The sequence below is a fragment of the Euprymna scolopes genome, chromosome 1 (genome assembly GCF_053919585.1).
Source record: "Euprymna scolopes isolate OS-2025 chromosome 1, ASM5391958v1, whole genome shotgun sequence".
In the NCBI taxonomy this organism is placed as follows: Eukaryota; Metazoa; Mollusca; class Cephalopoda; order Sepiida; family Sepiolidae; genus Euprymna; species Euprymna scolopes.
The window spans coordinates 8413797-8436122 of NC_136482.1; the positions used below are offsets into that span (position 1 = coordinate 8413797).

Genomic DNA, 22326 nt, shown 5'->3' on the forward strand with positions numbered 1-22326 from the left:
AACATTTTATTTCTAACTTGAATATTAAATATGAAAAACATTTTATTTCTAACTTGAATATTAAATATGAAAAACATTTTATTTCTAACTTGAATATTAAATATGAAAAATATTTTATTTCTAACTTGAATATTAAATATGAAAACAGAAACTAAATGAATGTCTTTTGGATAAAATGCCAACATTTTTACAAATGCCAACATTTTTACAAATGCCAACATTTGTTTTATTTGGAATTTATTCTCAGCTGAAGTGTTATATTCTCAACCTTTTTAGCGGATGTAGAATGCAACTATTATTGAGGCAGAAATATATCTTTTATAAGTCAGAATGTCAAACATTGGGACCTGTGTGAAATTTTAAACTAAACTTTTTATCAAATCAATACGAGTAGATTGTTCTCATCCCATCAACCATAACCAGATGGAAATGTTAATTTGTGGTAGTTATTAGTGTAGCAAAGATTAAAACTTTCAACCCCAAAAGACTGTCAGAACCAATTATAAACTAATGCTCTTAATCATTATGTACCAATACATATGGACGATGAAGCGCTTTGTATAATTACAGATTTCAAGGCGCTTCTGCTAAAATAGTCATATTTTACAAAACAAAGCACTAACTTTTCAAAATATCACCATTTTGTTCAGAAATGAATGTACTTTCAAATGAATAAAGAATGTAGATTATATATTCTTTTAGAGTTTTAAGCAAATAACATGATAAAAATGCGAACATCATAAAACAGAGTTTTCAGTAAGATTTTCTAATACCCCCGCATTTGTAAATGCTCGTACCACGTTTGTATTAAGAATTTTTTCATGAACTTTAAAACTAACTGTTGGAGACACCCCTCCTTAGGATTAATGGACTATCTCATAATGTCACTTCCGTTGGTGACATCACTTCCGGCAAACGTCCTACCGTTGAGGTATGGTATTACTTAACTCACTTTTCTGTAATATATGTGAATACATGTTTCATTCCTAAAAATTCTGTGTTCCTTCGTTCTTATTAGCATTTAACCCCATAACACTAACCAAAAGAGATGTCACTTTTAATAGTTTCAGGTGTCCAAAATACATTTGACCATTCGTCTTTTGTTGTGTTAAAAAAGATTTCAACATAAGTACTGAAAATTTTGAAAAAACAATTTTCTTCAGACACCCACGGTTAACTAAAACAATCTTTACTGTTTTTATCCATTAAAAGAATAATTGTATGTGATTTTCTCTTGTGGTAAATAGCAATTTCAAAACATGATATCTGGGAAAATATTGTTTTGATTTTGAGTGTGGACAGTAGTATTAGTAATAGCAACAAAAACAGTAAGAGCACAGCCCCTGGTAAACAGATGTTTTTTTTTGTTGCTGATTTTTTTTCCAGATCAAATTGTTTTTTAAATTGAAAATCTGATCATAAAAAAAAAAATTTTCTTACATGTTTAGTTAGAGCTATTTTGTTATCAACCATATAAATATTTTTCAAATTTTACCAGTGGTCAAATTTTTTACATATTGTGGTTTTGCTTTGAACAACCGAAAATGTGCACTGAAATGATTTTTTTTTTTTTTTTTTAATTTGTCTTTTTTTACAATGTTTTCAGTGGATTATAGAATGGAAACTTGGAAACTAATCTACCCGATTATAAAAAAAAAAAAAAAAAAAAATCGATATTTAAATTTTTGTATGAGGTGCTCAGTTAAGAAAACAAAACAGTAGAAAAAGACATGAAATGTAATTAAAAATAAAAATGAAATTCATTCAAAATTTGGGAGCAATTTGTCAGCTTTTGCAAAAAAGTTCTTTTTTAAAAATATTTAAATAGGTGGAACAAAAACTACTTGATATTTTTCCAAACGTCATGTTTTCTGTTAGAATAACGTCACTTGTTTTAAATAACATTTTTGTCTGTTTGTTGTAATTCTTGTAAAGTTGTTTCACAATGGGTGTTAAACACCTTTTTAACAAAAAATTAAAAAACTTCCTTAATTCTACACCTAACCCTAGGTACGATTGGTAAGCCTTCTCCTAAAATCTTTAGCTCTAACAATAATGCTATGTCCGAGTGGCAGAACTCCCCACTAAACAAAATTCGTCGGTTAGCTACATATAAGTGTAAAAAATAAAGATCTTTCCTTAAAAAAGTGCACGATTTATCTCCTATAAAAAATAAATTGGTTAACTGTCTTAAAACGCTAGGATGGTTTCGAAATGGTGAATTATTTTACATTAAATTTATGTGAAACCAACCTCCACTCTAAATTCAAAAATTGATTTTGTTTTGTTTCTATTAAGTCTTCAGGATGTTCAGAGTGGCAACCTCCCCATCTTCCCATAATTGCAAAAAGACCCTCTTAAAACGACACATACACATAATTACCTTAAAAAAAATTTAAAAAAAAAAACACAGGATTTATCTACCATAGAAAAAATATTTTTTAAAAATCGGTTAACTGCCCTAAAACGGTGACATGACTTAAAATGAGAAATCATTTTACATCTAAAATAATTTTTATTTATCTTTCAATAAAATTTTTCAGGATGTTCACACTTAATTGTCAAAGTTAAAATCACATATTTTGGAGAGGCAGTCAGATGGGGGAGAGGTAACAAAAGTATTAATTTATAATAATATCAAGGAGATATTGCAATATATTAATTTTTAAACAGTCCTAGTTTTATGTCGGAACTCACCGGTTCAGATGGACAACAATTGTGCGAGTTCTCAAGGATGGAGCACCCTGGAACAGATTCTTACTAGGGCTCGAACTCTCATGCCAGAACAGGTAGAGGTGGATGAGCCTATTGCTGCAGCAACCAAGCAATGCAGAGTTTTTCTTTGTGTGTCTGCAGACTCTTCAACCCCTGACCAGCAGGATGCAGTGCAGTGTCACAAGTGCGGAGGTCCCAATCACTTTGCCAGAAACTATTGGCAGCCCTAGGGATGAAGCATTCCAAGAGACACTTATCGATCAGTGCCAGCAACAAGGACATGTCGCATAGAGGTGTCCGAGGAAATGAGGCAAGGGAGCGAGAGGCTAGCACTACTCTCTCCCCATAATAAAAGTAAAGATTAATGGGTTAAATAGGATGGTGGATTCTGGTGCTCCTCATCTATTGGTATGCCGACCCAAAGTTTTACATGGTTCAAATTTGAAGGTGTTTTTTTTTATTATTGATTTATAGTCAACAGCATTAATCCTAGGTGGGTTGAACTGATTTCCTCCTAAGGAATACCACATTCAAAAACAATCCCCAGTCACATGTATATTACTGATTTACTATTAAAAGAAAAATCTAGCTTGATCTCTACTTTGCTATGAATCATATTAAGATTTAGTGTGTTAGCTGTTGAAATAAATATATGAACAAAGGTTTGCTGTTTTTTGCTATTTTTGTGGGTTTTTTTTTTTTTTTTTTGAGAGGTAATGGGATTTTATCCAATATTTAGGCAGGCTTGAATGCTTTTATGAATTTTCATTAACCATTGGATGACACATTTGTAAGGATTTTTCAATTGTTTTTAGTTATCTGCTACGAAAATTGGATTTCAACCAACAGTGCACACAAGACGGCAAATTTTCTGATGTTCAACGAACTTTGGACACTCATAATTCACTGGTTAATTCTGCTACCACAATCAATATGGTATCGTCTATATATATAATTTGCTGGTTAATCCTGCTACCACAATCAATATGGTATCGTCCATATATATAATTCGCTGGTTAATTCTGCTACCACAATCAATATGGTATCGTCTATATATATAATTCGCTGGTTAATTCTGCTACCACAATCAATATGGTATCGTCTATATATATAATTCGCTGGTTAATTCTGCTACCACAATCAATATGGTATCGTCTATATATATAATTTGCTGGTTAATTCTGCTACCACAATCAATATGGTATCGTCTATATATATAATTCGCTGGTTAATTCTGCTACCACAATCAATATGGTATCGTCTATATTTATAATTTGCTGGTTAATTCTGCTAACCCTACCCCTACCACAATCAATATGATATCGTCTATATATATAATTCGCTGGTTAATTCTGCTACCACAATCAATATGTTATCGTCCATATATATAATTCGCTGGTTAATTCTGCTACCACAATCAATATGGTATCGTCTATATATATAATTCGCTGGTTAATTCTGCTACCACAATCAATATGGTATCGTCTATATTTATAATTTGCTGGTTAATTCTGCTAACCCTACCCCTACCACAATCAATATGATATCGTCTATATATATAATTCGCTGGTTAATTCTGCTACCACAATCAATATGTTAACGTCCATATATATAATTCGCCGGTTAATTTTGCTACCACAATCAATATGGTATCGTCTATATATATAATTTGCTGGTTAATTCTGCTAACCCTAACCCTACCACAATCAATATGGTATCGTCTATATTTATGAAAGACAGAACGGACGCACGCGTTTTTTGTACGTCCAGCACACTATTTTGTTCTGTTGTGTGTTTGTTTTTTTTCGTATATATAAAGCAAAAGTCACCAATACAAAAGCGTCAGCAGCCTTTCGTGCCGGGACATCTTGAAAGCAATTAGCTTTGACCAATGTGGGGAAAACCCTTCATATTAGACAAAGGCTATTCATTTGAGAGTTCCCCTTTTTCGAGGGAGCTTGGTTTCGCCAACATCGTGTTCGTTTCTGCACCTGTGTGAACTCCTTCATTAGCAAGTCAACTTTTGATTGACATCATTAAATTTGAACGCTGTTCATTTCCTATGTCTTCTTAGCATAGCGGGAAGTTCTCACGTTTTCTTTCCTTTTCTTCTTTGCGTCACATGTTTATCACGGGTTCGAGCCTCTCTCCCTACTAACACTTTTTTTTCCTTTCACACCTCCAAACACCCGGGTAACGCCGAGTACCCCCGCTAGTCTATCTATTATATAAAAGCGAAAATGTGTATGTGTGCGCACTTTTTTTTTATGTCCGGCAAAGGCTTTTTTCGGGGGGGGGGGTGTTACTGTTTCTTAGAACTCTTTATATACTCATATACTTTCTACATTATAATATCTTTTTATATACTCATATACTTTCTACATTATAATATCTTTTTATATACTCATATACTTTCTACATTATAATATCTTTTCATATACTCATATACTTTCTACATTATAATATCTTTTTATATACTCATATACTTTCTACATTATAATATCTTTTTATATACTCATATACTTTCTACATTATAATATCTTTTTATATACTCATATACTTTCTACATTATAATATCTTTTTATATACTCATATACTTTCTACATTATAATATCTTTTTATATACTCATATACTTTCTACATTATAATATCTTTTTATATACTCATATACTTTCTACATTATAATATCTTTTCATATACTCATATACTTTCTACATTATAATATCTTTTTATATACTCATACTTTCTACATTATAATATCTTTTTATATACTCATATACTTTCTACATTATAATATCTTTTTATATACTCATATACTTTCTACATTATAATATCTTTTTATATACTCATATACTTTCTACATTATAATATCTTTTTATATACTCATATACTTTCTACATTATAATATCTTTTTATATACTCATATACTTTCTACATTATAATATCTTTTTATATACTCATATACTTTCTACATTATAATATCTTTTTATATACTCATATACTTTCTACATTATAATATCTACAATTTACGAAAGGAGGTCATCTCTGTCTTATTTGAGTGACTTAAAATTCACGCTATCCCGTGGTCACATGTGTTTCTTCGTGGTTTTCATATAAAAAAAGCGAAACCAACAAAATTTCTTACAACTTTTTATATACTCCCTAGATTGTAATATCTACGATTTATGAACGGAAATCGTCGGTAGATTTATTTTGATCGACTTTTATAAAATTCCTGCTCGTCCGCCCTCTCGCATGTTTGTTCGGCTTTTTTGTATAAAAGCAAAATGGAATCGAAATAAATGCACTGGCCTTCGTGGCCAGCATATCTTGAAAGGCAATTAGCTTTGATATCAGACAATTGCTATTCATTAAGACATTCCCAAAGCCCTTCCCCTCCTCTTGAGGAGAGCTGGTTTGGGAAGCCAAACATAAGTGCATGCTGTCATTTCTTCACTTGCATGAACTTATATACTTAACTTTCACTTTCTGCATGTCAACTTCTGGATCGCTAAATCTGAACGTTTTTCAATTCCTATAGCTTCGTAGCGTAGCGGTAAGAACTCGCATTTTTCTTTTCTGCTTTCACGTCACCGCATTACGGGTTTGAGCCTGCCTGACTAACACTTTTTTTTTTCTTTTATACCTCCAAACATCCAGGCAATACTGGGCACCCCCACTAGTTGTTTATGCTTTGTAAACGTTTGAGATATAATGAAACTAAAATTCTTGTTTGGAATACCTACATAGAGGATTGTATTTCAACAGTTAATTCCTTAAATGAGAGAATGATCAAGTCAGAAATTGGCCAACAGCGTATTGTAATAATAGTGACATAATTCATGAAGACATGGGATAACTATTACACAAGTGAATGAATGGCTTCATTAGAAAGAAATACTAATAAAAATATAAATAAAACTGAACAAAAAACAGACGTATGATGACAAAACAAAATGCTGAAACTGGTCATACAACCCAACTCAAACAGTAATAACTGTTTGAGTTGAGTTGTATGACCAGTTTCAGCATTTTGTTTCAAATATATATATATATATATATATATATATATATATATATATATATATACACACACAATACACTTTTTTTTTCTTTAATTTTCTTATTTTGTTCTAGCTGGGGATAGGGCATCCTACCAGATGCCAGACATTCACCTGCTATCACATAAACATTCCTTTAAGTTAAATTGTTTGCAATTCTCTTGCACTTGGCTCACTGAGTATATTTGCCAGGTAATTTTTTAAATTCTTTTTCATAAGTCCAGTTGCTCCTATAATTACTGGAATGATGAAGATAATAAAATTCATACATAAGACCCTGGTATTTCGGTGTCTTTTCCACCTCAGATTTGTTTAACTCAGCATCATTGAGGACACTAACTTCTAAAATTGCTTCTTTTTCTTTCTTGTTCTATATCACTGTCAGATTTAATAGCTGCGTTTACTAGGTACATAGCTGTAGAAATGGCCTAGTCATAGTGGATGGTACATCATCCGCTATGACTATGAAATTCCTACAGCTACATATCTACTTATTTCCAATGGTTCTTTCTGATATATGTTCCCAAGATTTACTGTTGCATTCAATATTCAAATTTTTATTCATCAGTTTATATTTTATTAAATTATTTAGTGAAATAAATTTGACTAACCAAAAAATTAACCAAACATCAAATAACTACAATAAAACAAAAAGACCTACAACTAAAATTCAAGGTACACTTCAAGCCAGTAAGAAACATTTTTTATAAAAAACAGAAAATGAAAAAGTTAAAAATCAAAAAGAAAATGTTAAAATTCAGATAAGTTGATACTTACTTTTTTGAATGACCAGGAAAATATCGAATATATTTGTTGTCATGTAAAGACAAATACCTTATAGTGTCTGCAAAAAAAAAAAAAAAAAAAAAAAATATATATATATACTTGTTTATTGTTATATAAACATGCTCACATCCCGCTGCTACAAATAGCCACTTGTTTCATTCAAACAACAGATATCATCAGGCAGCGACTTGACTATTCAAAAGTTCAATGAATAATGGATTTTTATTTTAGGTAGGAACTCTTTAGAAGTTGGAGTTAAAAAACTTAAAACACAGGACTTTAATTAAATAAAAAAGTAAAAAGGGAGAGGCAATTTAAATAAAATTAAAAGATTACAATGGGGAGAGAGTGATTGAGAAGAGAAAAAAGGAATAGAGACAGAAATAGAGAAAGAAAATATAGAGAAAACAAAATAGAGAGAAAAAGAAGAGAAAATATATATATATATATATATATATATATGATATGGAGAAGAAAAGAAAAAAGAAATAAATGGTTATAATAAAGAGAATAAGAACTAGAAGGAAAAGGAAAGAATAATGAGATCTAGTTAAATAGAGAAAGAGAGTAAGAATTTGACAGTATATAGAAAAAGAAAAAGAAAAAAATCTGCGTGTCAACCAATTTATGAACAATTATACAATTCAGTAATGAAACATATTATTACAAATACAAACAGAAGATACAATCCAAGCGTCAGAAATGAACGTGTCAAAAAAGGCAGTGAATGTATTCGGCTAGCATATTTATCCTCTTACATACGTCCACGAGTAAAATCAACGCAATTCAAACATACGTCTACCATTAATTAGGCCCTTTATGCTAAATGATATAAGTTTAAAGTTTTCGCGTTTTTATTAGATAAATATATGAATAAAAGAAAAAAATAAATGATAAAACAATATTAAAATTATTATTAATAACAATAAACATAATAGTAATGATAATTATAATAATAATAATAATAATAATAATAAAAACAGAATAAAATTAATATTTATTATCTTTTTAATATAACATATTTAGCATATCATTAGGCATATCCCCAAATCCATTAGTAAAAGAATCAGTGACAATTCTTCCAATCTTGAAACATTTAATAAACATATATATTTCTATAACAGAGCCCTTAAGGATAGTGGATACAAAAACACCCAAATTGAGTTCATAGAACCAACACACCCAAACACAAATAGAAACCGTAAGAGAAAAATCCTGTGGTACAATCCCCCTTTTAATCTGAAACTTAAAACAAATCTAGGAATGAAATTCTTAAACTTAATTAAAAAGCACTTCCCTATTAATAACATACTACATAAAATTTTCAATAAAAATACAATAAAACTTAGTTATAGCTGTAATGAAAACCTTGAAAAAATAATTAAAAAACATAATAACAAAATATTAAACAAAAATAGCACACCCATTGCTACCGAAAGTTGTAACTGTAGAATTAAATCAAAATGCCCTCTTAAAGGAAATTGTCAAATTACTTCTGTAGTGTACCAAGCAACTATTTCTACTAAGGAAAATCCGAATGAAAAAAAATATTACATAGGAATGACAAATAACAATTTTAAAGAAAGATTTACCGGTCACAAGTGCTCTTTTGAAAATAATGAGTACAAAAATAGAACTTCCTTGTCTAAATATTACAATGAACTAGTAGAGCAAGGTTACTCCCCAATAGTAAATTGGAAAATTTTAAAGAAAGCGAAAACCTGTTCATCTTTAAACTCGCCTTGCTACCTATGTCTTTATGAGAAATTATTTATACTTACTTTTAGAGAAAGAGATAAATTATTAAATAAGAAGCACAAAAATTCAATTAATTGCAAACATTATAAAACCCATCTTTTAAGTAATTTAGTTTAGATATAAATTTAAATAAATTAAAAATTGTCACGGATTTCTATAATTTATTAAAATTCTATTAATATACTTTCTCCTCTCCTGATTTCATTCTTTACTTCTCCTATCTTATATACCTGTGTGTCTATGTGTATATGTATGTGTCTATGTATTTATTTTATGACCGTGTGTACTTAGATCTATATATTTCTATATTATTTGGTATACCCTCCCATGTTTATTCAATCCATTTGTATGTTTCTATGTGTGTATGCATCTATCTGTACCCTTGCCAAATTATTTGTATTCTTATGTATTTCTATATATATAATTTATGTAAATTATACATATTTATGTGTGAGTATATATGTGTGTGTGCGTTGTTGTTTATTAGTATATGATTGTGTGCATATATTTGTGTATTTTTTGTATGTATGTGTATACATAAGATTATATATATATATGTATATATATATATATATATATATGTATATATATGCTTATTAGTATGTCGGTTGGTTCTCTGTGAGTATATACATATGTATCTTATTATTTTTAATTTGGGTACTATCTACCTGTGCGTCGCTATTTTTGAGTATTTCGTTGATTTAATTACTTCTTTTGCCTGAATATATTTATAGGTAAGTGTACTTGTATCTGTGTTATTAGTAATCTGGTATTGAATGTATTATTTTGTGATTTAATATGACTTTATATCTATACTTAAATAGCTTAAACTTCCAACTTAATAGTATAGTTACACCTTTACTTATGTGCATGTATATGTATATATATATATATATATATATGTATATGTATATATATATATATGTATATATATATATATGTGTGTGTATGTGTGTGCATATTTGGATATATATATATATGTGTGTGTGTGTGTGTGTATATATATATATATATATATATATATATATATATATATTTGTATTGTATTCTTTTTATATACATAAATATTAGTAGTTTTTTATTTATAATTATTGGACCTATTTAATTTATTTAATCCCCTCTTATGGCTAAATATGTTATATTAAAAAGATAATAAATATTAATTTTATTCTGTTTTTATTATTATTATTATTATTATAATTATCATTACTATTATGTTTATTGTTATTAATAATAATTTTAATATTGTTTTATCATTATTTTTTTCTTTTATTCATATATTTATCTAATAAAAACGCGAAAACTTTAAACTTATATCATTTAGCATAAAGGGCCTAATTAATGGTAGACGTATGTTTGAATTGCGTTGATTTTACTCGTGGACGTATGTAAGAGGATAAATATGCTAGCCGAATACATTCACTGCCTTTTTTGACACGTTCATTTCTGACGCTTGGATTGTATCTTCTGTTTGTATTTGTAATAATATGTTTCATTACTGAATTGTATAATTGTTCATAAATTGGTTGACACGCAGATTTTTTCTTTTTCTTTTTCTATATACTGTCAAATTCTTACTTTCTCTCTTTCTCTATTTAACTAGATCTCATTATTCTTTCCTTTTCCTTCTAGTTCTTATTCTCTTTATTATAACCATTTATTTCTTTTTTCTTTTCTTCTCCATATCATATATATATATATATATATATATATATATTTTCTCTATATTTTCTTTCTCTATTTCTGTCTCTATTCCTTTTTTCTCTTCTCAATCACTCTCTCCCCATTGTAATCTTTTAACTTTATTTAAATTGCCTCTCCCTTTTTACTTTTTTATTTAATTAAAGTCCTGTGTTTTAAGTTTTTTAACTCCAACTTCTAAAGAGTTCCTACCTAAAATAAAAATCCATTATTCATTGAACTTTTGAATAGTCAAGTCGCTGCCTGATGATATCTGTTGTTTGATTGAAACAAGTGGTTATTTGTAGCAGCGGGATGTGAGCATGTTTATATAACAATAAACAAGTATTATCAGCTCTTTTTATTGAGCACTATCTAACAACCTCGTTGAATTCATTAGTCCATTACTTTTGAATATAAAATAAACCCGAGTATATATATATATATATATATATATATATATATATATATATATATATATATATATATATATATATATATATAATTATGTCTATATACTTAGTAAAGAAAAAAAAATAAGGGGCAGGGGGATAATAAAGGAAAATAGAAATTTTGTGAGAAATTATAGGATTTTTTTTTTTAATTGTTTTTAAATGAAAGGAGTTTTTAGATGAAATTTGAACCTGCATGCATTTTTTTTTATTTTATGGGATCCTGAAATATTTTTTTAGTTTCTTTTAATATAGAAATTTTAAAATTAATTTATCAGTATTTTATTGTTGATATGAAAAACAATTTGTATACCTGTCCTTACTTTTCCTTAGTTGTTATTCTTTTATTTTCAAATGATTTTAACATAGTTTTCTTTCAAAAAATTGTCTTCATTTTCATATTTTTATGTCGAACTGAGATAGTGCATTTTTTTTAATAATATATAAAATTTAAAAACATTTAGCTTCCAACAAAGTTACTTTGGACTAATTTTTTTTAGTGGAGAATAAATCAATATTATTGTAAAAAGAAAATATTTCATATTTGTTGACAATGGTTCTAAAACAAATAATCTCATTTCTCCATTAAACAGTGCAAATTGTTTTATAGATTCCAAGCTTCTTGATAAGAAATTGTCTGTTACTCGGCCTGTCAGCCTACATTTGAAATAGCATTTTCTTTCGCCTGCTTTGTCCAAGTTAAAAATAGCAGTTTTAGATCATCAAATGTTTCCTTTCATAACAATGTGGGAAGAAAAACAAAATGGTATTGATTTAAAATAAAATTTAACTCCTTAGAAATTAGATGGGAAAAAAAAATAAAAGTTCTTTTACTTAAAAATAAAAACTTTCTAAATTGCTTAACAATAAAAAAAACTGATTTTTTTTAGGGCGGAGTATTTACCAACTGTTGCACATTTTAGCCAAACCCAGTGAGTCATTCAAATCTTAAGTTGTCACACATGGTGATACGCTAGAAGAATCCAATCTTTTCTTATACAAAATACAAATTCAGAAAGACAACAAAACACAAAAAGATATTTCAAATGTCTATTTTATTAAAATCCTAGCAAAGCTATCTAGAATTGTCCAGGATCAAAGATTCCTATGTCATTTTGCACTCAGCCAATACCACTCTATTACCCACCTCCCCCTTTTTTAAATTCTTAATTGTTACATTTTCAATTTTTGGAAAGGAGCCTAAGGATATACTCAGCATTGATTGCATGAGAGGGCTGTAAGTAAAGTTACATTAATTGAAACAAATTTTAATAAATTTATATGTATTATTGGCTACTGTTCTCATCTTGAGTGTTATTCTCAAATTTCGATTGATGTAACCTGAACTCTAGACATAACGGAACCCTTTATTTAACCCAGAAAGGGATGGAAGGTATGATCTCATTCCTTCAGCCATGCCCAGGTAGAAATCTTAATTTGCAATCATATTCTTAGTATCGTCTGCACTGAGGATTGAATTATTAATCTTCATATAAATACCAAATTTGCATAAATTAAAATATATTTAAGCATATTTTCTATCAAGGAACACCAGGGGACATATTTGTATGTATGTATATCTCCCAAAATCTCTGAACTTGGAGGGGAGACGACTAAAACTTGCTAATATGATTTCAAAAATCGAAATAACAGCAAGGGGAGACTTTATTCCAAACTTTAGATTATTCTCAATGCTTGTCTATAGATTTGGTGAAATAAATATATGTTAAATTATTTCTATATTTAACATCTAAAAGGAAAAAGTTTACACTTAGTGATACATAAATTAAGCTAAAAACTGTTCAAAAAAACCTTAGTTTGTAAAAATTTAATGATTGGTTACTTATTTCTAACAGGTAAAAATAAAAAGTGCCAAAAATAGGCTCTGGATGATGGATGATCCCCTTAATGTGTAACCTTAAGAACAAATGTCACATAGCCTACTACACAATGTGGATCATTACCTTTCCAACGAGCCTTCATTTGTTAAATTCTGACCAATAGTTGCTGAGATTTCGAACTTATAAAATTGCCAAAAAGGTGAGATTTTTTATTTATTTTTTAATTTTACTGCAATTTCACACCAAACAAGGCACATTGCCACTTTGCTGCAGAGGCTACTATCAGGGATATAAGCTATAGGGGTACTATGTGGGGAGTTGGGCAGCAAGATGTCGGTTCACGTTACACTTGAACTTCTGCATGTCAGTACAGTTGGGGAAGCAGGAACTCGGAAGGGAATTCCAAAGTCCAGCGGTTCTGGGTAAGAAACTACTAGAGTAGAAGATAGATATCTATAAAAGTGAAATTGTCTGTGTGTGTACATTTCCCTACCAAACTACTCTGTAAATTTTCAGTCTACAGACTCGCGATTTGACATAAGGGGTACTGAGATTCGGAGAAATCTTTTTAATCGGTTTGCGGACAGAAATTTGGCTGTCAAGAGGTTAAAGTTTAACAATTTGACCTTTGAAAACTATCAAATTCCTCCGTTAATTTTGGATCTAAACATTTGAAATTTTAGACGTAGGTTCCTTGGACATGGATCAAACTTGGATTTAAGCCCAAAACAATAAATGTTAAGGGGGCAAAATTAGAATCAAAGTTTATAAAAATTTGACCTCTCAGACAATTTTTGGTCTAAACATCTGAAATTTTACATAAAGTGTATTTAACCATAGGGCAAGCTTTTTAATTGTTTTTTGGCCAAAAATTTAGCTGCCAATCGGTCAAAGTGCAAAAGATTTGACCTTTGCAGTCTCTAGCAAACTATTCAGCAAATTTTGGGTCTAAATATTTGAAATTTTACATAAAGGGTATTCAGACATGCAGCAAGCTTTTTAATCAGTTTTTGGGTGAAAATTTGTCTGCCAAGAGGTCAAAGTTGAAAAAGTTGACCTTTGCAGACTTTACCAAACTCCTCTGCCAATTTAGGGTCTAAACACTTGAAATTTTAGATGTAGTTTACCTGGACATGAGTCAAACTTTTTAATTATATATATATATATATATATATATATAGCCAAATTGAATACTGAAATGCTCATATCTTTGGTTCTATGGGACGAAAATATCTGCAAATTTGAAGGCCTCTTGAAGATTATACGAGGGGCGTGCAGTTGTCTGATCTAGCTGAAATTTTGCATGTGCAATGATTTATATCTATGGGTTATGTAGCAAATTACAGCTCTGAACTAATTGTGGTTTCTGTTTTACAGGTGTTTGAACTGAGTCAGGTGTGAAATAGAGCCTGTTGAATGTCAAGCAGTGATCCGGTTTTTGTATTTGAAAGGACGCACACCACAGGAGATTTTTGATAAAATGAAAGAAACTTATGGTGATAATGCCCCATCATATGACCTTGTAAAACGCTGAGATCGTGAATTCAAACATGGCTGGAAGTCTGTGGAAACAGCTCCCAGACCTGGTCGCCTCCCTTCTGCCATTGATGAGGCATCTGTCCGTCAAGAAGATTGGCGCATTACTATTCGCTAAATAGCCCAAGATGTCATGATTAGTACAGGGTCTGTGGAAACTATCATTCATGACCATTTGCATATGCATAAGATGTCTGCCAGATGGATTCCCAGGTTGCTCACACCATTCCAGAAGCGAGATCGCATAGAGTGCTCGAGGATGAATTTGGAGATGTGCCAAGAAGATGAGTCAAAGTTTTTCAAAAGACTGTTTACAAAGGATGAAACCTGGGTCCATCACTATGATCCAGAGACCAAAGCCCAGTCAATGCAGTGGAAGCACTTGGACTCACCACCTCCAAAGAAGGCAAGGATGCAGTCCTCCACTGGCAAGGTCATGCTCAGTCTTCTGGGACCAGGACGGAGTAGTGATGACAAATTTTCTGGCAAAGGGTACCACAATTACAGGAGCCTATTATGCTTCACTTTTGAGGAAATTAAAGGAAGCTATCAAAATCAAGAGGCGGGGCAAGATCAGCAAAGGTACCCTCCTCCTGCAGGACAACGCTCCGGTCCACAACTCGCATGTCACCAGATCAGAAGCATGGGTGTGTGGTTATGAAATCCTCTCCCATCCTCCCTACTCTCCTGACCTTGCACCCTCTGACTTTCACCTCTTTCCAGCCATGAAGTTGTTTTTGAAAGGAAAGCGTTTCCCAGATGATGCAGCCTTGATTTCTGAAGTCATGGTTGGAGAACCAACCTGGAGGGTTCTACAAAAACGGTCTCCAAAGCTGCATCAAACGATGGGAGAAATGCATAACTCTGGGTGGTTCCTATGTAGAGAAAGACTAATAACTGTGCTAAGTTTCGTTGCTCTACTGCTATGGGAAGTGGGTCAGGGGCATTACTTATTGCACGCCCCTCGTAATACTATTCTATGGTTAATATTTTATGCCAATTGGTAAAAAAGAACCTATATTTTCAAACCAATAAAATAAGTTATCATGATAATACCTTTATATATCATTTTAAAGAGCATTTTTCACTATTTAATTGTTTGAATTCATTTTAAAACAATTGTCCTCTTTTCAGAACATTGAAGACGATGGTAAAAAAGCAAATTTGCACAATTTTCTTATTTCAATTCAAGCTAGGCCGAAAAGCTGCTGAAACAACTCGCAATATCAACAAGAACGACCGGTTTCTCGACCGGGTTGTGACTTGCGATAAAATGTGGGTTCTTTACGACAACTGGCAACGCTCAACTCAGTGATTAGATGCCAATGAAGTTCCACAACATTTCCTTAAGCCAGATTTGGAGCAAAAGAAGGTCATGCTGACCGTTTGGTGGTCTGTGACTGGTCTCATATATAAGTTTTTTGAATGCAGGCAAAACCATTACAACAAATCGATAAAATGCATCAGAAACTTCAACAACACCCAGCATTAGTCAACAGAAAAACTCCAATTCTCCTCCACGACAATGCCCGTATGTATTGGACTAAGATGAAAGTGTATTATTTGTTCTCTCCTCAGCTAGGGAGGAGAGGGGGGGTACATTTTGTCCACATTAAAAACTAACCATGTTGTCTAACATTTTACTCGTGAAGAGAATTAATTTTTTTTTTTTTTTCTAGCATACCAAACCTTTCTGGATTATTTAATGCATAATTCAAAAGTTTTTTTTTAAGTTCTTTATCTTTTCAAATATTTATTTGTGGGATTTTGTTTGATTATTTTGTAGAGGAAAATTGTTTTTGACTTTGCAGAACATGATTGAGTTTTACAAGAGTTAAAACATTAATGTTTGGTGCATTTCAGGTCAGGAAGCCAATATCTTCAGACAACCTAATCTGGTAGGACCGGATCTAAAGGAAGAGTAAGTAAATAGTGGCAGATGTCTCATATTTGTAAAGATGAATAACAAATCCGTTAACGTCTGCTGGTATTGATTGAACAGCTTGAAGCTGACACTGCTAAAATAGACATTTTTGTTTCTAATGCCATGAATAATTTCCAGTGCTTTCGCAACACAAATAAAATGCCGTATACAAAGATAAAAGAATCGCGATTCGCATATACTTACCATCAACTTTGGTGGAGCAATGTAATACTGTATTAACTGTGTGAGTATATCTGATGAGGTCCACGCCATACTTCTTGCTGTTGAGCGTTCTTTTTGGACTAAAAAAAAGAAAATTACAAAATTAAATGCTGGGATGGATCACAACACAATAAACAAACTAAAGAAAATTTTAAGAAAGATAATTTATATAATTAGTTTCTGTCTCCATAAACTCCTAGGATTTGGGAAATATATCTCCTATAATCATATTTATTTAAAAATATTTTTTTACCTAGGCCACTTGGATACATATATTTAACTAGCATTTCAGCCCGGCATTGCCCGGCTGTTTGGATGTGTATGTTGAGGAAAAAAAAAAAAAAAAAAAAAAAAAAAGTGGTAGTAGAAAGGCAGGCTCGAACCCGTACCGCAAAGGAGGAAAAGAACGGGGGAAAAAACCTGACGTCTTTGCTGTTACAACCACCGCCAAACCGCAACTGACGTAGATTTAAATTAAAGCTAGACAATCAAAAGGACAGGATGACTTCCAAAAATATCGGTGAAAAAAGCGACCCCCCCCGGTTGAAAAGTGTCCAGTTGAAGGTAAAGATATTAATGTTTTTAGCCAATTATTCGATATTTGTCGTCTGAAAGGTCGAACTTCAAAATGATACTGATCTTAGTAAAATCAGTCACCTCTGTCGAAAGTTTTAGGCAGACATGCAAACATACATACATTTATATATTGATAACTAAAAATTTTCAACCCAAACCGATTAAAAAGCTTGCCCTATCCCTGAATACCCTTTATGTAAAATTTCAAATGTTTAGACCAGAAATTTTTAACTTTTTTTTTTTTTTTTTTTAACTTTGACCCCTATCATGACCTCTTTACATTTGTTTGGGGGATCAAATTATTAAGTTAGATCCATGTCCAAGGAACCTATATCTAAAATTTCAAGTGTTTAGACCTAAAATTGGCGGAGGAGTTTGGTAGAGTTTTCAAAGGTCAAATCATTGAACTTGGACCTCTTAACAGCCAAATTTCTGGCCGAAAACCAATCAAAGATTTTCCCAAATCTCAGTACCCTGTATATCAAATTTCGAGTCTGTAGACTTAAAATTGACAAAGTTATTGCGTAGGGAAATGTACACACACAGACACGTTCACTTTTATAGATATATAGATTTGGATTATTACCACATATAGAAGAAGGGGTTACAATGTTTTACCCCTTAACATTTTTCTAGTTTAATAGAAATAAACGATCAAATTTGTCAAATGTGAAGCGTTTAGAATTTCAAGCTGGAATGCACAATGTGTGTCCTTTACCAAGAAACACCAGGTGTGCCTCAAGGGATTACATTAAAGACTAATTTTACTTTAAAAACAATTAGTTCCATCTCTTCCCACTAAATGCTGAGTACATCCTTAGTAACACCCCCATCTCCCATTGAATTTCATAGAATGTAAAAAATAAGTTAATATGGTGTTATGGCTGGAGACACAAAGACATGATTCCTTATTCAATTTTGTATAGCACTGAAGGTAGTTATATTAGTATATATACATTGCTAAAGTTGCCTACATATTATAGTTTGTGTGTATATATATATATATATATATATATATAAAATGAAACTTTTGGTATGTTCGTAATTGATAATCTAACTAACCACTGGATGGATTGCTTCGACATTTTGGTATAATAATTTCATCGTACTCATGCATGTTTTTATATATCTCTTTTATCAATTTTTCTTTAATACATAGGTGGCTTTCTTTGTAACGATGTGGCTATTTTTTTATTTGGGGAAATCTAATTACCACTGCCTGCCATCACGTAACATCACAAAAAGGAACTTTTGGTCTCACCATGGCCTGCTAATAAACATTGTTTATGTAAAAAAAGTAACAAAAAAGATATACTAAACTGACTTTTTGCTTAAAAATTATATTTCCCTTTCATTAATAAAATTGTTTTTTTTTTTTTGTTTTTTTTTAAATCTTTCGTTTTCTTATATCTAAAAAGTATAATTGTTGAATGTTATTCTTTTGATTACATTCGTTTGAGGGGAGGGGGCACAATGAAAAAAAAAAAGAAAAGATTAAAATGGAACAAAATTTAAATTTCCGTTCCATTTTTTACAACAACCGCAAAACAGTGCACACTTCGCAAGTTTTGCATAATTAATTAATGATGGGGGTATTTTTTCTGTTTATTTTCTTAACATCTGTTGACAAAAAATAATTTGTATATTCTCTTGGAAAAAAAAAAAAAAAAAAATCGATATAAAAATTGCAAAAAATGATAAAACTATATTGGGGAATATATATATATATATATATATATATATATATATGAATAAAAAAGAATGCGAAAAGTATAAAAGCTTATAACTTTTCTTTATTTGTTTTTAATTGGTGACGTGCAGGAATACAAAATAATAATATGAAAAAAGATTAAAAAACTTTTTTTTATAAGTACATATTTTCGACCGATCCTTCAGTCTTCATCGGTGTATATATATATATATATATTTCAATAAATTAACAGCAGGTTTCTGTTATTTTTTATTTATTATATTTCTATTTTTTTTTTTTTTTTTCAGTTTGTTCGTTTTGAAATTCGTCTGCATCTGTTACTTTACTCGGCTTAATTCGGTGACTGCCAGTCAACCCGGAACCATAATTGAGGAAAAATCCAGATGATCCAGGTTAAATTATGCAAGAGTACCAAAAATATATATAGGAGATGTCCATTGTACTGGTTGGCCCATAAAAAGGGTGCTTCCTCCTTATTGTAATGAAATCAGCCAGCCAAAAAGTTGATATTTAATTAAAAAAAAACATAACTCCTTAGATTTTTTGTCAATTTCAACAATAAGCAATGTTATCTACCTAATTGTCATGTAACAATTATTTTGGTCTTTCATAATTACACGAAAAAACGATTTCGGCTATGTTTGTTTTGTCACGTGACGTAAAGACAAGGGAAATAGCTAAAATTTCTAATTTTTCGATAACTATTCCCTTATCGTTTTTTGTAAGTTTTGGCTATTTTCATTACTATGACATGACAATTCAGTAGATAATATTGGTTTCACTTGAAAATCAATATTTCGATTTCCTAATATCGCAACAATAAAGAAAAAGCACTAAAATGTTTACGGATATTCTCATAATATTTGAAAGCAATATATTTTCTTTGAATAAAAAAAGAAGTTTACTAAACTATTTCCATTTTTTTAAAACTTATCCTTCAACATTTGTACATCCTTTTTTTCTTCATTCTGAACTATCATTGGTCTCCCAATTATTTTGTTGGTTTATTCTTTAAACAGTTTTCTTTTCAATTTTTCCATCGATTTATTTTGATAAAAGACTATACTTACATACAAAAAGAAAATCGGCTAAATTTTTTACAATACGAGATTTTCCAGCGCATGTTAACATACATGTTTATAGTAAAATGAAATCCTCATGTTTTCCCCTCTGTCAACCTCAGGAAGAACGGGCAGTGGATGTTCATTGAATGATTTAAACGGATATACAATTTAAACTTAAAATATTGCACTTGACAATTTGCTTGGCGTTTGCAATAGCCATTAACAAGATTCAGGGACAATTTTTACGTTTGTGTGACTTACACCATGATTGCTCCTCACATGGACAAGTATATGTTGATGTTCTACAGTCGATAAATCAGACAATCTCTACATCTGCACAGAAAAAGAGACACCTCAAAATATTGTGTATCTATTGACAACAAAGATATATATATTTTTGTGTTACATTTTAATAAACAGAGCCACAGCAATGCGTGGTCGGGTACAGCTAGTATATATATAGGTTTTTATTTTTGGAAATGAAATTTTTTCAATCATCTTTTTTGAAAATGAGATTTAATTATATAAAAAAAGATGTTTTCATTTGTCACTTGTGTATTGGATACGTTTTTTTATAATGCTTGATTAGGTACTCCTTAGGCGTTGAGTTCCATGGCGACCAGCAAAATTATTTAATGGTTGATCCCTTAGCCCCCCTCCCCTAGTCAAACGCACGTTACATTTTTTTTATTTATTTACTTACGTTGCTTTTCCCACTTTTACAAACATTATTTACGTTGGCTTAACTCTTCATGAATTAAAAAAAAAAAAAGTAACTAAACCAGTTATTGATAATTTGTCACTTCTACAAACATTCATTTATTTATTTATTTGCGTTGGCTTAACTCTTTTCATGAATATCGAAAAAAAGTTTTACTCTTTATGAATATTAAAAGAAAAAAGTTACTAAACATTAATAATTTCTCACTTTTACAAACACTTAATTTACATGAGCGGATAACTTTTTGGTAAATATTTACATTTAGGCCCACCCCCACAATTTTCTTTTTAAATGACTTTTATTGATAAATAAATCTACTTCTCTGCAATGGACACTGAACCCTTCTTTTTCTTTTTTTTTTTAATAGTATTTGCAGGTGGGTATGCTGACAACAAATATCAGTTAAATTTTGCAAATATTTGTTCACCTCCTCCCCAAATAGTGTTTATTCCGAAAGCATGGGGAGATTGGGGGTGTTTATAAGGTGGATCTAATTTTTAAAAAATAAAAACTACCAATTTTTTAAACTGAATATTAAAATAATTTCTCACTTTTACAAACATTTTTACATGCGCACATAACTTTTTTTTTCTTTTTTAAACTTTTTTCATTTAAAAATTAGTAAATTTCAATGAATAGAATAATAAATCATTTATCATTAGTATGTATTTTTGGTTTTGTGTGTTGAATGAAACTTTTTTCATAACAACAATAATGAACCAATTTAAATCTTCCGGCATGCATTTAAGGATTACGAAATTATCAATAAATCGTTTAGTTACTAAGCCAACATCGGTAAATAAAGTAAATAAATAAAAATATGTAAATAAAAAATGTTACTTGACTAGGGGGTGAGACTAAGGGAGCGACCATTAAATAATTCTGCCGGTCGCTATGGAACTCAACGCCCAAGGAGTACCCTTGATTAAAATACACGAGAAATGTAAAAAAAACTTTTTGTTCAATAAATTAAATTTATATTATAAAAGTCTATTTTTATGTAAAAAAATGAAGTTTGTAATGCAAATGAAAAAAAAAAAAAAACTCGGTCTTTTTTTTTTTCATTATAAAATATTTAAAAAAAAAAAAAAAAAAAAAAAAAAACGGTGTTTTTTTTTTTTAATTTTTTTTTTTTCAATTACATTGAGGTTTGACTTAAAAACATTGCCAGGAACGAATATTTCGCACACAGCCATGTTCAGTCTCGCAGAACAACGGGGTTGCCAAAGTAAAACAAAGCCAAGATTGGTTTATTTCCTGAATTTTGAAGCGAAATGAG

At 30.4% G+C, this 22326-nt stretch overlaps 1 protein-coding gene across 1 annotated transcript in view; it reads right to left on the reverse strand.

Annotated features, from left to right (window-relative positions):
• The window catches only part of LOC145277486 (WD repeat-containing protein 82-like), a 51512-nt gene that overhangs the window by 24742 nt on the left and 4444 nt on the right, over positions 1–22326 (reverse strand). The window contains exons 2-3 of the mRNA XM_080128912.1: positions 16958–17055; positions 7554–7620 (exon numbers count right to left, since the gene is read on the reverse strand). Of these exons, the coding sequence (XP_079985038.1) occupies positions 7554–7620; positions 16958–17055 (165 nt within the window). The remainder of the gene's footprint in view (positions 1–7553; positions 7621–16957; positions 17056–22326) is intronic.